Below are 19,126 nucleotides of genomic sequence, written 5' to 3' on the forward strand. Positions count from 1 at the left end.
AAGGGAAGTCTCCATGAAACAAATACTAAAACAGAGTTGATGTTTTATATGTTTAAATAGTTTTAGGGATCATGTACATCAAATCGCATACTGTAAATATATGCAATATGCTATAAATAGTATATGTTTAAAAAAAAACAACAACAAAGATACACATTAGAGAGTCATGTTATGAATCTAGTTAAGCTCCCTGTATACCTCTGATTCAAAGGAGCTGCTCCATTCAGACTGGGTGGAGAAAGGGCTCTTGAATCCCAAGTCTTTACTGGGCAAGGTGTGGTGTAGGCTGTCAGAGACAGCACTGAGCTTGAACAATAGCTCATCCAGAAGGTCCTCAAACTCCTCCAAACAAAAGGTCTGTAAGCATAAAACAGGTTAATATAGTAGATACAATTTATCAATTTGAAGAGATGTAATGAACCACCCACAAAACATTTAAGTCCAGTCTTACATGTACAGGATGGTGGTCTTCAGACTGGTCTGATCCACTCTTTCCAACAAAAACAAATATCTGATTTTTCATGTAGTCCGAAAGCTCAGACAGTGTAAAGCATGATGATAGCCTGGTGGTTTTCACAAGCGAGGTCACCATCCCTTTTACCTGTGAACATAAAGATTCATGAGGGAAAAGTCATATGTAGTATCTTAAGTGAAGAACACAGGCACGAGAATGCAAATGTGTGTACTGTAGTAGATGATGGTAACTACTAGAATAGTAAACTAGGCCAAAGCCTATTCACAATGTGGTTTTTTTTTGCCCAGTGGGTTGGTGTAGCCTCGCACCATAGGGGATACTTGTGGCTGGGCCTTGAATCTGGCCTGTCTCCGTCCTCTAATTACAACGCTGTCTAGTATTTAAGCTGTGTAGTGCTTCATTGGGATGGGTTTAGCACAGTTACTTAACCTATGGTGCAAGCCCAGATATAAATTTCACGTTATACTGTAGTCAGGCTTGCCAAGCTAGATGGTAACAGTCGTACAGAACTTACCAGTGCAGTCCACACCATCCGGAACACACAGATCATACACGCCAGGACGAGAGGTCCAGAGGTGCAGCTGGCACACTTGAGGCCCAGCCATGTCATGAGTCTTCTGGGTGTGATGGTGAAGGCCAGCACAGTCCTGACAGAACGGAGGAGAGTGCTGTGGGCAGGAGAGGAGTGGTGGAGGAGCACCGTGGCCATGGAGGACAAGGCCATCAGCAAAATGGCACCAGCAGTCTGAAGGTGAAAGAGCTCACATTGAAATTCAGGCTCTTTATTACGTTCCCTAAGACTGTCACCGTCTAATTACTTAGGCAATCTTAATTCTTGTGGCTGTCTTCTTGACTGAAGATACTATAAATGGTTGTTTCCCATGTACTGTATTAAATGTGTCTGATATTTGTATGATGTATACACTGTTGAATACCTAAAGATAAACATATTTTTTTAACACATTTTAACATTTAACATAACTGATTTACCATTGGCCACATAAGGCTGCAGAGTGAAGCGCTGAGAGCTTTCAGAGGCAAACACATGGTTTTATTCATCTGCAGCACAAATAGGCCTTTCAGCCAGAAGATGAACACAATGACTCCATGTAGGGATACTGTGAGCTGTGCAGGGGGAGGAGAGATGAAAAAGTTGATAATGGAAGGACCATGACCATGATTATTGTATTGCTCAGTATGTGATCTAATCCCCTTCTTTTAATGGAGCCTTCATACAGTATATTAATCTCATACCTGCTCCCAAAATGCAACAGTCTCCAAATCAATAAACACATTCAAGTCCTCCCTCAACATTTGTTCAGTTGTGTCTGATTTCAGCTTGAAGTGGTGAGCGGACACAGCATAGTAGAGGACGCTTATCAGTACTACGGATCCCTGTAGGGGACAAAAAAGCCAATGCACAGTGTTCTACCAGTGGGAAGGCTTAGTATTTTGTTTGACAAACTTGAAAACCACATACACCATATACACTACATCAGATATAAAGTCTTTGGAGATACATTACATCTTACCATTGCCATTCTGATAATTTAAAAAAAAACTTATAACAGGGTGTGTTTCTAAAAACATTAAAATGAGAAGGTGACTAGTGGTTACAAGAAAAAGATGCCGCCAACATCGATGCGTAAGGGTCAGAAATGACAAGTGGCCTTCTATTCTAAGTCATGCTATTTCAGGAAGCCATATCTCACCTCAATCCAGTTTCTTGGCTCTGAACAAAAACAGGCCACTCCATTTTGAGAAATGCACCCTAGCTGGATGATTAGTTGAGCCAGCACATACACCAGAAACAGCAGCTGTTAAGAGAAAGCCTTATGTTATAATAATAATAATAATAATAATAATAATAATAATAATAATAATAATAATAATAGGCCTAATAATAATACAAATAATTATAGCACATCTTTCTTGTATAACGCCTTTCATGGTATGTAAGTTAAAAGCCTTGTGTTAAAATCTGTGAACCTCTGTGGACTTGCCCAATGCTTTTATTGTACAGGTCAACAGTATGACGATAAAACAATTCAATTTGAAGTTAAAGAGCATTTTAAAATGTTTCAGTACAACAAATGAAAAGATTGAAAATGTTTAATTTAATTATTATGCTGTGATGTACTATGCAATGGGACACATTCATTTCTTTTGGGATTTGTTCTCTGCTCTATCTAATATATTAAAAATCTGCCACATGAAATACAGTAGTAGCTTGTGTGAAGTGGGCAAGCGTGTTGTGAGCGCTATGTGTGTGGCAAACGGGTTTGATCGACCAGGGCAGAGATAAGATAAGAGAAGATAAGACCTCCATTCAGCCCATCCGTCCTGCCAACTGACTGGCCTCTCCTAGCTTTGCTCACCTCCACGGTCACCATGCCACAGTCAAGGGCACCCATGGACAGGGACAGCCTAGTGGACACCACCCCAGCACTGGGCCAGATGCGGCCCAAGGGGTCCTGCTCAGCCAATAGGGTGATGGTGCTGAAGAGGTGACTGGGAGGGTTGTACAGGTTGAACTGAGCCGCCACTGAACAACACGTATGCTCATCAATCCAGGAAGAGGACTTCAGATCACTCAGGGAGGCCTGCACTGCTGACCTAAACAGCCCAAGACACAGTTAATATTGAAATTAGGGCTATAACGAGATTCTGAACTCATTATTCGGTTAGTATCACGATCTTTGACCTACGGTTCGGAAGTTCCAAGTTTCAAATCATCATCATTATTGTTTTTAAACCAAGTTGGAACAACTATCATATCATATCATGTGGTTGTTTTCTGAAGTGAAGGGTAACAGAACTTTGCAAGGGTGTATCATGATACTGCCTTCTTGCACCGCGATACAGTATTGGGACTCTGTGAAATTTCTGAGAAATCACAATTTCTTGGTTCAATACAATATCATTACAAAGGCATTTTGGGATAAGACTGCAAATAAATTATAATGTACAAATGTAACTTCACAAGTCCTCCATGGGTGAGGGCGTACATGAAGTAAAGAATCATTATGCGAATAATACTACATGTAAATGTCACAATTGTGACTTTTATCATTTCATTGATCAAGGGAAATTATTTGTTTACAGAAAAAAGGAGTGATCTGCATGCATTTCACTGACCATGATTGTCCAAGGTAAACAGTCTTCCATGTTCCATCACAACTTTTGGGCCTACACCATTTTTGGTTGTTTTGGCAGAGTGTGTTTATGTCTCTCTCAGTTTTCTTAAGAATCAGTTCACCAACAAGAATGCTTGCAGTGAAACTGCCTTCCCGCTGTAAAAAAAAAAAAACAATCAATCAGAGATGCAATTAAAAAAAAATCATGCTACCTGTATATTATGAATGCACAGAGAGCTAAGATCTGTTGAAGTCAAATTCCACAGTCTGGTTGCTGTCTTCGCATGACATACATATACTGTACAGTAATATAGACATACAATGTGTATGAAAATGTTTTACTGAGATTTTTTTAAATGAGATTTTACTGGGTTGGTCCTGCGGCTTGAAGCATTGTTTCTCAAGGCATCCTTATACAAATGCTCCATCATGATGCTTGAAGTCCAATGCCACCAATCCTGATGTGTTCTTATATTTTGAAATTCCTTGAAAGGACCTCTGCATTTTGATAAAAACAGGCACGGATTACCAGAGCTTTACGTTAAAATGCAATAAGTGAGACAGGCAAAATTTCAGTGAGCGCAATGCTACTGTTGTACCTTCTGAGCTGCGCCTTGATGGCTTGATTCAAATGATATTTATTAGGACTTGACTTCCCATATGCCACAAACAACAGCAGGGACAACACAATGGCGTAGAGAATCAGCTCACTGTAAAAGAAAAAGGGCAAAAGTAAATTCTGAAGCCACTTCTGAAGTACACAAACACAAAATATGTGAGATACGGTACTTTAAATCGGTACCTGGTTCTTTGGATATGTTAAATTATTAATCCACTCTTAATAAATTATTAACATGCTAAGATGAGATGAGAGGATTCTGACCTGAGAAACCTGCGTATGAGTGTGTTCTTCCTCTGGCGTCTAGATGTGAGTCTCAGCTCGTCTGGATTAAGGGGACGCACCAGACGCAGGTAACGAGCCCTCTGACGAGCCCTCACCGCCTGTTACACACAACAGCAAATACAAACACACACACAATAAAATATATTCATGTATCTTAATACAATAAACCATATTTATAGGCTTACACATAAAAAAACATGCTGGTATAATGAATGTATTTACATAGAATAAATAAGAATGGTTTTAGATTTCATAAAAAAATCACATGGCGTAACACACAAAGTGGGCTATTATAGTTTGTACATTCAAGAATGAGAACATTTTGTACATTAAGCATCCTATGCTGATTGGTTTTTATTGCCTTTATTCATATTAGGACGGTCATGAGAGACAGGAAGCAACTCGGGAGAGAGAGAGAGACGGGGAAGGATCTGCAAATGACCCGGGGCTGGAATCGAACCAGGTTGCCAGCGCAGCAGTGCAGTGCCACGGCTGAGGCCCTGAATTACTAAATGAACACCTTTGACAGTATCACAGACAGGGATGGGGTCCTACCATGTCCATGCATGTAGATGTGTCCATAGGCATCTCAACATAGCTTAATAACGAGGATCCTCCATTTTGGATGCAGTATTTGCATTCCTCCAGTGCACATGGAGGATGGTTGAAAACATTATGAAAATCTTCTCTGTCCTTGTACCAGAAAGATACAACCACCGCCACTATGAAGACCTGTGTTACACAAACAAAGAAGAATTCAGTTGCTATGTGAAGATGGAACGACAGAGTGTAGACAAATGCTGAAATAGCTATTTCAGTCAGCACTTTCAAGACAAGTGAAACTGTATTTGGTCTGTCCACATGTGTGATGTGGAAAACCACTGGAGTCAGTTTTACAGCATTGCAGAGTTGCTCACAAAACAATCCCAAATGAAATCACTGAAAAACACAGATGTAAGTAAAAAAAAATGAAAGCATTTTTCACGTGCTGAACATAAAACATACCAGAGTTGGATGGAGGACAACAGCACTGGCAAAGAGGGAGAACACCAGCGAATAAATCCACAGCAGAGTCTTAGTCGGACAGAATCTAGAAGACAAGATGGCAGAGAGAATTCACTTTGCAAAAAAAAAAAAACATCTGACAGGACACGCCTGTATTGCTTACATGTCAGTCTAAATTGCATTACACTGAGCAGACAGTTAAGAAGACATAAAAACCAGATGTTTAAGAGATGACTACAGATGTGCAGAGGAACACAGTGTAAACAAAGGCTTAACAAAGTTAGAGCAGCACACATGAGCGTCCTTTTGAAAACAACCTACTTCACAGCCAGGGCTCCTGTGAGTGCAGTGCAGGTGACACAAAGACACATGCACACAAACCAGGTCGCATACAAACAGCCGTCTGGCAGAGATGATTTCACAAGGGAACGGCCTCCCTCTGAGCAGAACAAAAATAAATCATAAGATTAGCAAGGCCTTAATTTATGACCACCAAATATCCTTTCAGTAGACGATGCACTACATTACCTGAGGAGGGTGTGCTTTGAAGACTGTGGTGGCGGCCTTTGAAGTTCTCACTCTGCACCTTGCCTCCATCAAAGTCCATCACAAAGGAATCAGTTGGTTCTAGCGCCCTCTTGTGGGAATGTATGGAAGCCTGTGAACATGCGCGTGCACACACACACACACACACACACACACACACACACACACACACACACACACACACACACACACACACACACACACACACACACACACACACACACACACACACAGTCTTTGATACTATATCCATGCCCTTTCTGTTATTTATATAATGATATTTTGAAGGCTAACCTCAGACATGTTGATCCATGAATTCTGACACTCTGAATGACTGTCCTCTTTTGACGGGGTGTCACAAAACTCTTGTTAAGAAAATTGAAACCACACAGAATGGTCACTCAACAGAAGTACATTTTTTTAATTTTTTATCAGAAAAATAATAAATTGTATTAAAAGTCGTAATAATTTCAATACCTTCCCAAGAGCTGATGTCAGATTCTGACCAGCCTTTCATCAGACTTGGAGATGATCTTTTATGCTTGTCTAACTGCTGAAAATCAAGCACAAGAATAAATAAAATCTTTCAAAAACTAAACAGAAATCACAAATCACAACAGTATTGTGTTTAATATTCAGATAAACAGTCAGTATTTGTTATGGCTTAACGGTTCTGATGTTGGTAAATGAGGTATACAACAAGCTGCTTTGGGCCAAGACAGACAACTGCTGTTGATTCTTGTGCAATTACTCATCACACGTCTACACTGAGTTTGAGGAAGTGGTTGAGTGAGGGGAAATTGCTGCTGTATAAAATGATATGCTGTACTGTGGGTTGGTTGTTCACCAACATGTCTACAGTGGGGCACAGATTTGTAAGTTAATTAATGATGTAGGCCTAACGATTTGAGTAATTATTTTAAGACTATGAAATAAACAGTTCATGTCAGCCTATCCATCTCTGCAACACCGGCAAACCATTTCGTAAGTGCTGTTGAAAATTCATCAAAAAACAAATGTAATTGCTGAGATGTTCTGATTTTTCCCTGTAAATATTAATATTTTTACGTCACTCTGGCTAAATGTTGTGTAATTCTCTAAATAACACACTGGAATAAATGCACAGATCAATTTACCTCAAGGGATCAGTGAGAAGGCAATGAGTTCACTCGCGCTAATATAATGAATTGAAGGCGGGTAAATGGCAGCGTTACCACTGACCTGTGCAAAGCGGAAGAGCAGCAAGATCACACAGCCCACAGGCAGCACACACGCGGCAGCCAGCAGACCAGTTGCCATGGAAACGTCACTCAGCCCCTGCTCTAGACAGCGCTGACGATCACGGCACACACATAAATAAAGAAGAGACACACGCACAGGCACATCAAGACAGACATAAAGAAAGAAAGAAAGAAAGAAAGAAAGAAAGAAAGAAAGAAAGAAAGAAAGAAAGAAAGAAAGAAAGAAAGAAGCAGAAAGAGAGAAAGGCAGAAAGGAATGAGAGCAAAAAATAAATAAAATGTCAGTGCAATTTTTTTTATTTTTTTTTCATTGTTACACTTAAACCTAATGTGAAAGTTGTTGAAATATGCTGTCCTTCCACCAAACAGGGAAGTGTGTGTGCCCTAAGACAAGCAAGTACTCCCATGGCGTGTGTGTTTGCTTGTGTGTGCAGCACTTTATGACTGTGTAAATGTAAAATGTCAATGTTGGCTCACCGGCGGGTGTAGGTGCTGGTGGTATGTGTGAATGAGGAGTGCGGTGGTAGCCATAAGACCCAGCTGAAACAGCAGACATACAGAGAGTCTCTGCAGGCGAGAGGGGGGGTTGTGGGGGGCACAGCTGTACACAGACAGCCACGGGTGGAAATCCTCCAGGTAGTCTGTCAGCTTCATATACAACAGCTGGACCATACCAGAACAAGGGGAAAGAAAAGTGTGCTTTTTGTCACATGCAGACAGTTAACACATGGGGTTAAAAAAATATACGAACAGTATACACATATATCACAAAGTATGACATCAACAAAAAAGCAATACTATCACGTCTTATTACCTCCGCCAAGGAGGTTATGTTTTCAATTGTTCTGGTTTGTCTGTTTGTTTGTCTGTCTGTCAGCAAGATAACTCATGCAGGGATTTGGATAAAATTTTGAGGAATAGTTGGAAATGACAAAGGGAACAAGTGATTGGATTTTGGTGGTGATCTGGATCACGATCCGGATCCAGGAAGTTTTAAAAAAGATTTTTCACCATTGCGGGATAGGGTGAATTTTGACATTCCAGTTTCTAGCTCCACAAAAAACAAGGTAGAAAGACTTGGAAAAATTAGGGTGTAACAAACTAGTCAAATTGACTATGTGACTTGTTACTATCGCATGAGCAATTAAGTGCTATTTTGGGGTTGTACTTTGTCATTACCACATGCTGTACAGATATATACCAAAATAATTAATTTGACAGGATTGTTTGCTGCCTGCGGATGAAACACTTTTTAGGTGAAATGCACTTGGTGTTGGAGCTGGCGGCAATGGAAAGAGTCTCCCTGTTCCTTATTTTTGCTGAGAAAGGCGCAGGCACGCCGGTGCTCAGTGCTCACCGTGCGCACCTTGTGGCAGGCAGTGAAATAGCAGCAAACGAGTGCGCATCTTGTGGCAGGCAGTGAAATAGCAGCGAACGAACAGACGGACAAACACACACACAAACTCAGGCAATCACATAACCTCCTTGGCGGAGGTAAAAATAGGGGGGGGAAACTGAAGCACTGAAAGACCATTACACTTGGCTAGTCAGGACATTACACCTTCACGTAACAAAAGTAAATTTTCACCTCTACTGAGTTCCAGTTAAAATGTTATTAAACTTTGCACTAATCTTAATTGTCACTTAAGGTGCATACAGATTTTTATGTGAGGTCTGCATTTCTATGAGTGTGGATTTTGAGACATTTTGAAATTTCGAATTGAAAATGACTTTTCTAAATTCGAACATATAGCGAATATTCAAAAATCGAGTATCAGTCACCGTTACCCACCCACCTTCCAGAAGCCCAGTCCCCCCCTGCACACCATCAGCTTCCTGTCCACCTTCCCATCATCCTCTACGGCAGACAGCCAACACTCCCCGAGGAACAACCAGCTGCTGCTGCTGTGACGGCCTCCTCCACTGGTCCTCTGACTGGTCCTCTCGCTCTGCAGCTCCCTCACCAGCACACGGCTGACGTACCAGCTGGGCTGCGGGCCGCCGTTATCATGCCAGAGACGCAGCATCCACACAGGGCCCAGGCTCTCGGCAGTGCTGAGGGAGGAGGAGAGGAGTATTGGGTTAAGGGGAGGAGAGGAGAGGAGAGGAGAGGAGAGGAGAGGAGTATTGGGTTTAGGGGAGGAGAGGAGAGGGGTTTTGGGTTTAGGCGGGGGTGGTGTTGGGTTTTGAGTTTAGTGGAGGAGAAGGGTTTGAGTGTAGAGGAGGAGAGGATTGTTTGTTTGTTTGTTTTTTTTGGGGGGGGGGGGGGGGGGGGGGGGGGGGGGGGGTGGGGGGGGGTGTTGTTGGAGGATGGGGTTTCTGGTTTTGGGTTTTGAATAAGTTTTGGATGTAGAGGAGGAGAGGTGTTTGGGGATTTTTGTTTAGAGGACGAGAGGGGTTTTGGGGGAGACATAGATGAATAATAATGGTAACACCAGCAGTAATAATCCACCCTGCATTCAGTGGAGAGAGAAAAGGGACACACACACACACCCACACACACACAGACTCAACCGCACACACACCAACTCACTCCCCTTCTTGAACACAGATCCACTCTCTCACACACAAAATCTCTCTCTCTCTCTCTCTCTCTCTCTCTCTCTCTCTCTCTCTCTCTCTCTCTCTCTCTCTCTCTCTCTCTCTCTCTCTCTCTCTCTCTCTCTCACACACACACACACAATCTTTTTGATGTAAATAGGGACGCAGAATCCCAAGCAGACGGATATAGAGATCCCGGGGACTGGGCCAGAATAAATATTTGCCGGGTATGTTTTGGTCATATAGAAAAATGTGTTGTGCAGGCCACAAAAGGCCATCTGCGAACTCAGATGCAAACAAAACCTTGTGGGAAGTGCAGCCATGGTTCCTTTCTTATCATGCCTCTTCTAAAATGAATCAAGCCAAATCAATAGTTTTATAGTATGCTACAGATTTTTGCTTTTATGGTCGTCATACTTAACCTTTGGGCGGATTTCAAGTATTATGAGAGTACAGCATTGTTTAAGTGCATAATTTCTTGGTACCTCAGAATGAATGCATGTTTGGAGTTCATTGCAAATAAAATCCCGTGAACCGCAGACATAATCTTCATATGGTTCCTCTCTTATCAGTCCTCTTGTAAAATTAATGGAGCCAAATCAATTTAGTTTTTACAGCATAGTTTTAGTTTTTACTTTCATGTGTCTGACTAATAAATTTGAGCTGGATTGATAAAAGCTTCTTAACATTATAGTGTATATATGCTATCAAGAGATTTCGGTACCACAAAACTATGTGTTAGGAGTTCCTTGCAAACAAAACCCTCTGAGAACTTTGGCCATAATCCATGTGCGGTCCCTCTATTATTCCTTTATAAAGCCAAACCAATATACTGTAGTTGTTATAGTATTACGGTTTTAGATGTTGTTTTTATGGACATAACTGCTGTTGATACTAAGATAATTCTAAAAGTATTGTTAATAATCATATTTTTTGGTACCTCAGAATGAATGTTTGTTTGAATAATGCAATGATCTGTATCCGTATGGTCCTTTCAGCATTCCTCTTCTAAACTTAATTTAGCCAGAATGATAGTTTATATCCATTATCTTACACTTGAGGCAGACTTAAAAATTAAATTAAGGATGGATAAAGACTATTGCCATAGCCCCAGCCATAATCTATTGCATGGCCATTTTCTCACGCTTCCTCCTCTCAAAATAATTACACAATCAGTTATGTTTTTTTTTATCTATTAAGTAATGTATTGTTACTTAGGAAGATTTTATACAGATCTTGTACTGCAGGAAAAAGCCCATTATTTTTACACTGAAAAAAAATCCATCATAAAAGTCCATCAAAAATAAAAAGCAAGTTCTCTTTCAAGAGCTCCTCAAATCAATAACTTTTAGAGTCCAGGAAGTGCTCTTAAAATGGTACCTGAGAATGAATGTGTGTTTGGAGTTCCTGCCAAAGAGTTTCCTGTCTGGGATGTGGAGCTCTTTGGTGTCAGACGTGCCCTCCTCACCACACAGCACCATGTACACCTGACGAGGAACAACACACACACACACACACACACACACACACACACACACACACACACACACACACACACACACACACACACACACACACACACACACACACACACACACATCATTACAGACATACCTTCCACCACCAGGTACACTGGACCAGGAACTAAGAAACACACAGACCATAAGGGTGCTGTGGCTTGCTCTGAAACATTACATTACATTATTAGACTTATACACATGACACTTTTACCAGAAGCGACTTACAGTTATTCACAGGGTATTGGTTACAGTCCCTGGAGCAATGTGGGGTTAGATGCCTTGCTCAAGGGCACTTCAGTCATGGATAGAGGAAGGGATTGTTAAGGGTGGGGATTGAATCTGAAACCCTGTGATCTACAGTCCAGTTTAACTCCCCAACCATTACACCAAGCTCGGCTTCGCCACAAACACATAGATCATGGGGGTGTTGTGGCACTATCGGTACGCCTAATGCTTATCGTGAATTTGCAAATTGGCCATGAGGACCGAGGTTTGAATTCGGCCTGGTCAAAATCTACTGACTAGGGGCTATTTCAACAAAGACAAAAACACCCCTAAAATATACACACACACACACACACACACACACACACACACACACACACACACACACACACACACATATATATATATATATATATATATATATATATATATATATATATATATATACTGTATATATATATAAAATACAGATCACAAAGACAACAAGGAACACCTTATATATCACTATTGCAAAACAACCATCAACACCATGGACACAACAGCATGCAAAACAATGTAGAGTAATATCCACATTTGATCCTTGTTTACATAAATTATCTTGATACACATTTAGAGGCTAACTAACATATGCATATAAATTCCTTACTAGGCGAACATTTTGACAGTGAATATGAAAATAATATACTGCGAAAAATCCCTATGTCCACAAAAATCGGCAAGAGCAAACATTTAGTCAGGAAACACAAATATCCAATTATATAATTAGGCTTATTTAAAACCCCACAGCTGAAATATGCACAATTAACCAATGTCAGATGTGTGTGTGTATGTGTGTGTGTGTGTGTGTGTGTGTGTGTGTGTGTGTGTGTGTGTGTGTGTGTGTGTGTGTGTGTGTGTGTGTGTGTGTGTGTTTGTGTGTGTGCCAGGGGGCTGATTAGGGCTGACTGGCCATTGGCCACACACACACACACACACACACACACACACACACACACACACACACACACACACCATCCCAATGCCGTATGCAGTCCTTGCTGTAGCATCTGTCCTGCCGCCTGTCAGTATGGTGGCCGTGTGTCTGTGGGGACGCCACCATCACTACCATGGCTTATCACACACACACACACACACACACACACACACACACACACACACACACACACACACACACACACACACACACCGTATATAGTAGTACTCACAGACACACTCACACACACACATACACACACACACACAAACACACTCGCACGCATATGCACAAACACACACATATACATATAGCGCGCACGCACGCGCGCACACACACACACACACACACACACACACACACACACACACACACACACGCACACACACACGCACACACACACACACACACGTGTCTGGGCTGTCCCTGCAGCCTGTCTCCATTGTGTCTGTGGGGAGCGTCGCCAGTCACTACCTTGGCTGTCATGCGGGCCGGCGAGCGCAGACCGGTCTCCACGGTGACAGCATACAGCTGTCCGTCAAACGGCCCGCAGTCTGGCAGCACCAGAGGGGCGGAGCCTAATCCACCATGATGTCCTGCATCCAAGCACATAGGGTCAGAAAACATCAAGAATATAATTATATTATATTATATTAGAATATATTATTATACATTTCATGCATAAGTATTTGCACAATACGCTTTATTTAAACAGCAGACAAATGTGCAGTGTGTGTGTGTGTGTGTGTGTGTGTGTGTGTGTGTGTGTGTGTGTGTGTGTGTGTGTGTGTGTGTGTGTGTGTGTGTGTGTGTGTGTGTTACTGTGTATGTGTGTGGCTGTGGGTTTGTGTGTGTGCTACTTCGTGTGTGTGTGTGTTACTGTGTGTGCGTGCGTGTGTGCGTGCGTGCGTGCTTGCTTGCGTGGGAGTCTGTTTCACCTATGTCTGCATCTGCACGCCGACACATGAGAGCCATCAAGGCGAATGCTACAAGGGACAGCCCAATCACCCAGTATGGCGCCTGGCTATTGATGGGCCTGGGCAAATAACATTTAGAAAAAGCAGAGAACATGTGCACATGTCAGTAACACAGGTGAGGGAACAAACAGAAGATAACTTAAAGGATGATGAATGATCAATGTCAACAACACTGTTCTACGCTCCCAAAAATGTAATGGCACAACGTTTTGGACAATCAGTCCTTCATCAAGTGCAGCGTTGGAACATCCGAAACATAGTGCCATTAAATATTTGGGAGCATGTAACAGTGTTGTGGACATTTAGCATTTTCTTTAAATAACAATTACTTCAGATGAGTGTTTAGCAAACACAGTCAAACCCATATGTGGACATGACGCATTTCTCATGTATCTAGTATCACGAGTCACTGTTTTTCATCTGGTTATAATGTGTTGAAGCACATGTAAATATGTACTATTGCTAGTTGAGTAGAAAAACTTTGATTATTATTGATCTCGAAACAAATTAAGGAATTCATTTCCCATTCATCTCATCATGTATCTGCTTCTCATTTATTGTGATGGACCTGCTGATAATTTTGGGTTTTTTTTAGTTTGTTTTACCTCATTTGATGCGCTTCCCTTTAATAATAACCATGTGTATGATTTCAGCTTTTCTGTTTTTTTTTTCAGTCCTTCTGTTTTCATTTATCACGCCGCACCATATGTAAATATGAAACATTTCTGAAACTGTTTATTCAGAGTGTGTTTTGGCTCACTTGATGAACTCAGACGCGTCCACAAAGTCCACACAGCTCTGAACGGTCTGATACGTCGCCGTGAAGGTGGAGAGATGGCTGCAACTGAAACAGAATGTATAAAAAAAATGAAGAGTTAAATTATTCAAATTGAATTTAAAGCGTGGCGAAATAAGGCACGGGCAGATTGTTATCGCAGATGCACTTCCTTCCACACCGGGCCCCTCGGGGGACCATCAGGAAAGCAGAATGCTAAGCAAGACGGAGAGAGAGAGAGAGAGAGAGAGAGAGAGAGAGAGAGAGAGAGAGAGAGAGAGAGAGAGAGAGAGAGAGGAACAGTTGTGTCTCACAAACCCTTAATGTACCAAGAGAATAAAAAAACCTATCCAGTCTGACAAGCCATTACTTATATCAAATCAGATTTCCCGTATTTAAAAACAACCACCCAATCCATCTGTGTGACAAGTGCTAAATAAAATAAAATAAATTATCAACCCCCCACACTAATCAACCCCCCACATCCCACACACACACACACACACACACACACCTGCAGATGACAGTGTTGGAGGCGGGGCTTGCCTGAGGGCTGCAGCCCCTCGATGTCCATTGGCTGGCACCGTCCCATGACAGACAGCTGACAGACTCCATCCTTAACGTGTAGTTCACCATGGGAGCGATGTACTTCCTCCCAAGTGGCTTGTCATAGTCAGCGTTGAGGATGGACATGTAGCCAGTGCCAATATCTGTTCAATAAAAAATAAAGGAAACATATAAAATACGTATAAAGGCTTGAGCCCCTTCATTAAAGAGCAGCCAGCTACTCTCGTCGTCATGGCCATTTGCCATTTATAGGTAATAATGTACATAAATACAGCACTGTGAATTAATGCTAAATGAATGAAAGCTGGAGGTGCTGTGGCGCAATGTGCTAATGCACCCCGGAGACAATTAAGACCTCAAGTTGAAAAGTGTCGGCATACAAGATCCCTCCCTCGCATCCGCAAGATCTGATGACGCCTTTCAGAGAAGTGAAACTATCACAGACATAGTCTCCCAGCTCTAGGTCTAGTATCTAATGTATCTAATGTATCTATTAGTATCTATTATTACTCTGTGTGTGTGTGTGTGTGTGTGTGTGTGTGTGTGTGTGTGTGTGTGTGTGTGTGTGTGTGTGTGTGTGTGTGTGTGTGTGTGTGTGTGTGTGTGTGTGTGTGTGTGTGTGTGTGTGTGCTTGGACAATTGGAGCCTTCTTGGCAGCCTCCAGAGCTGGTGTGGGAATGTGGGAATGTGTATGTGTATTTGAAAGCAGTTGGCTTTAGTTGTGATATTGTGCTATGAATACATATTGATTGATTGATTGATTGATTGATTGATTGATTGATTGATTGATTGATTGATTGATTGATTGATTGATTTGACCATGTATTGGCTGCATGCCATGGGGCTCAAGTCCAGCTTGGGCAATTTCTCTCTCTCTCTCTCTCTCTCTCTCTCTCTCTCTCTCTCTCTCTCTCTCTCTCTCTCTCTCTCTCTCTCTCTCTCTCTCTCTCTCTCTCTCTCTCTCTCTCTCTCTCTCTCTCTCTGTCTTGTTTTCTGTCTGTTCATCATCATCATGTCACATAAAGGCTCAAAAAGCCCAAACATGTATTTCAAAGAAAGAATGAAAAGCAATTCAAACCAAGAAGTCTGGACGGAGGAATGAAAATGTGAAGGGCCTCTTGGTTCCAGCGATGGATCTTCTTTATGGAGTACACATCAGGGGTGGGACTCTCTGACACCCTAGTAAGGAATCACAGTTCAATTGGGACTCTACGCTTCATCCCTCAACTTGTAGGTGCATCACAGTGGGACAAACATCACTAGAGGGTAGAGGCTGGAGCACAATGCAACTTAGTTTTTAAACATTTATTTTGTGCAAACACCCGACTGACGTTTCATTGTTACCTTCTTCAGAGACTCTGAAAAAGGTGTGGTGACACTGAAACGTCAGTCATGTTTAAAAACTAAGTGTGCTCCAGCTTCAAATCCTAGTCATTTCGCATTACACATCGCATTACATTATGCACTATAACAAATCAAATCTGTCACTCTATCTATCTACTGTATGCTTTTACAGGATCTATCTGCTGACTTGGGTATGGTAAAGGCAGTTTATTTGCAAAGAACAGGTCATACACAGCGGCAGTTCAATGACACATGCTTCACAAAAGTCAAACAGTGCAGTAGTTAGATATGTATCAAACTGTAAACAGATACGCATCAAATAAACCTTCAAAAGAAATTAGTTTACAGCACACTTTCTTGACATTTTGCTCGTTTATTCAGAGTGAACAATGCGTTTCGCCCTTTGTTTGTTCTGAATAAACGGGCATAAAGTCAAGAAAATGTGCAGTAGACTTCTTTCTTTTGAAGTATTGAACACCTCTGCGGTTTACCAGCACCTAGAAGCTGTGCATGGATCTTTGAACTGTTACATCAAATAAACCGTTCGGTATCTGAACGCCTTTGTGCTCCTGTGTGTTTGTGATTATGATGAGATGTGATTGGCTGAGCCATGTGAGACCTGAAGAGGAGCATGATGGGAAAGGTGCGGTTGGCAGGCCAAGTGAACCGCAGCGTCACCAGTACAGCCTGACTCAGCAGAGCCGCCGTCACGTTGAAGCGGTGCACATTCACCCCACTGGACTGCAGCGAGAAGCTCTCTCCTTCAACAAGAATGGCCTGTTGGGGAGAGATCGCGTGAGTGTTTTGATTACTGCAGTGGCTCCCAAAGCTTTTTCTGCTGCGACCCCCGTTTGGACCTAAAAATATTTTTGAGACCCCCTCCCATATTCCAAACACCAAATATTATTTGTCCATTAATAAGACTAAATTCTAATTTAATTCACATGAAATGTAAAAATTCAGCACCCCCCCCCCCCCCAGTTTGGGTAACAGCACAGTACATTTTGGTGGTCTTAAATCAACATTTACAGTAGGGAGTTCGGCTGGTTAGTGTTACCTTTTGACTCCCTAAGCGCTGAATTGACACTATAAAATGTAATGTGTGTTTTTCACTTTCTTTCTTTTTTCCGCATTTCTATTAACATTCTGGAAGCATTTTGAGTGCATTTCAGCTCTGCCTGAACATTCATTAAATTATTAGTTAGAATGAACAAGTCATGAATTATTCTGTCTGATTTATGAATTATTCATCAGGATGATTTGGGAGAGAGAGCTCAGAAATATTCAGGAGTATAATTTTGTCCCTGCCTTAAAAAAAAATCTCCCTGCTTAGAGTTTGTCTTGGGGATTTCGAATAACCTAATGGTACATATAATCATGGCGTTTATGTTCAATCCTTTTGTTGATTATTTTTTGTTTCAATATCTTCAGGTTTGCTTCATAAGGCTTTCATTTAAGCAAAGTAGTAGGCTATCCATCTGTTTTATTTTGTCATTTTAAAATAAGTGACCCGTCTTGCTATTCCTTTACGCCAACATACAGACAAATAAATAACCACCTCTGTTGAAAATAAATAAATATATAAAAGCAAACTGCACAAATAAATAACACTCCCACAAAAAAACGGGCGCTCACTTCTGTTAAATTAATTGCATTCTTTGCGCATTACTTTTTTCAGCGTCATTAAACACGTCTACTCTATTCACAGCTGTGATGCCGAGCGAGCGGCCGTCATAGCGATTCCACATCCCATACATCACGCGGCCTGCTCGGCCACTCCACAGACAAAGGCCGCTCCAGCTGCAGTACTCTTATCTTCCTCCAGGTGGTGCAGTTGTACAGCTCCATATCAGCAAAACCCACAATCGGCTGCAACAAGACATTACATTAGGTTACACTTGGGTTTGTTTGGCACAGCTCACAGATGATTTTATCTACGTGACTTACATAAGGCGACATAAATGAGTGGTGGGATGCAAAGTAAGCAAGACATTACACTTTAGTGCAGGCACGGTAGAGGAAATGTTCGGTTAGTAGAATTGGCTGGCTGTTTAGGCTACTTTTGTTATGAAGAGAACTGCTCACTCCTTGAAAAGAATTTTCCTCACAAGCCTTTTTTTTAAGTTGAGACAGGTGACCCGACTTAGCAACAGGTAACTTCAAGCATTATCACATCTCACCTGTGGTAATGGACTGGCCCAGTAATATGGATTGATCCTAAAGAACCAAAGCTGGGGTATGAAACATGGGCTCTCCCTGTCACCAAACCCCGTGATGAGAGAGCTTATCCCAGGGGGATAGCTAAACGTCACAGGGCCGATGGTGGAGCCATTAGATGGAAACAACTGGGCAGATCTCCACATTTTTATGCTCAGGATTTCAGTCTTCAGGAGGCATTCAGGAGCTTCGGTTAATTTAATGTGTTTCTGTGGTGCAAAAATACATCAATTCATTTGTACTATTTGTCTTTCTCTGTGAATATACGTAGTTAAAACAAACAAACACACTTGAAAATAAATTTAGAAGGTAGAGAGAGAGAGAGAGAGAGAGAGAGAGAGAGAGAGAGAGAGAGAGAGAGAGAGAGAGAGAGAGAGAGAGAGAGAGAGCAAGAGAAAGATAGGGGGTATTATGATGTAGAGATGCTCAGTCAATTGATAACAACTAACAAGCTCACTAAAACAATGTTCTTGAGACCGCTCTGCATGCCCTACTGACGGCAAGGCGAACCACCACCCCGCACATCCTCCTACACGCAGCGCTGCCAGAGGTTAGAGGGCTCAGCCTGTCATTATTATTCTCCCCCAACGGAGCCAACAGCAGGGGTCTCCAAGGTGTGGGACGGACCACCCAGGGGAGCCCGGACTTACATGATAAGAGGGCGGCTGAAAGGGTTGCC

At 41.9% G+C, this 19,126-nt stretch overlaps 1 protein-coding gene across 1 annotated transcript in view; it reads right to left on the reverse strand.

Annotated features, from left to right (window-relative positions):
* LOC134455318 (polycystin-1-like protein 1) overlaps positions 1–19,126 on the reverse strand; it is a 39,841-nt gene that overhangs the window by 722 nt on the left and 19,993 nt on the right. Inside the window, exons 18-42 of the mRNA XM_063206340.1 lie at positions 17,986–18,099; positions 16,850–17,007; positions 15,965–16,065; positions 14,834–15,029; positions 14,305–14,388; positions 13,506–13,603; positions 13,042–13,163; positions 11,230–11,336; positions 9,105–9,363; positions 7,786–7,971; positions 7,289–7,399; positions 6,545–6,617; positions 5,843–5,858; positions 5,522–5,606; positions 4,496–4,614; positions 4,212–4,322; positions 3,981–4,110; positions 3,614–3,768; positions 2,854–3,091; positions 2,188–2,292; positions 1,730–1,870; positions 1,466–1,600; positions 990–1,220; positions 452–601; positions 199–357 (exon numbers count right to left, since the gene is read on the reverse strand). Of these exons, the coding sequence (XP_063062410.1) occupies positions 199–357; positions 452–601; positions 990–1,220; positions 1,466–1,600; positions 1,730–1,870; positions 2,188–2,292; positions 2,854–3,091; positions 3,614–3,768; positions 3,981–4,110; positions 4,212–4,322; positions 4,496–4,614; positions 5,522–5,606; positions 5,843–5,858; positions 6,545–6,617; positions 7,289–7,399; positions 7,786–7,971; positions 9,105–9,363; positions 11,230–11,336; positions 13,042–13,163; positions 13,506–13,603; positions 14,305–14,388; positions 14,834–15,029; positions 15,965–16,065; positions 16,850–17,007; positions 17,986–18,099 (3,384 nt within the window). The remainder of the gene's footprint in view (positions 1–198; positions 358–451; positions 602–989; positions 1,221–1,465; positions 1,601–1,729; positions 1,871–2,187; positions 2,293–2,853; positions 3,092–3,613; positions 3,769–3,980; positions 4,111–4,211; positions 4,323–4,495; positions 4,615–5,521; positions 5,607–5,842; positions 5,859–6,544; positions 6,618–7,288; positions 7,400–7,785; positions 7,972–9,104; positions 9,364–11,229; positions 11,337–13,041; positions 13,164–13,505; positions 13,604–14,304; positions 14,389–14,833; positions 15,030–15,964; positions 16,066–16,849; positions 17,008–17,985; positions 18,100–19,126) is intronic.

The sequence above is a fragment of the Engraulis encrasicolus genome, chromosome 9, assembly GCF_034702125.1.
Source record: "Engraulis encrasicolus isolate BLACKSEA-1 chromosome 9, IST_EnEncr_1.0, whole genome shotgun sequence".
NCBI classification, from domain to species: domain Eukaryota; kingdom Metazoa; phylum Chordata; class Actinopteri; order Clupeiformes; family Engraulidae; genus Engraulis; species Engraulis encrasicolus.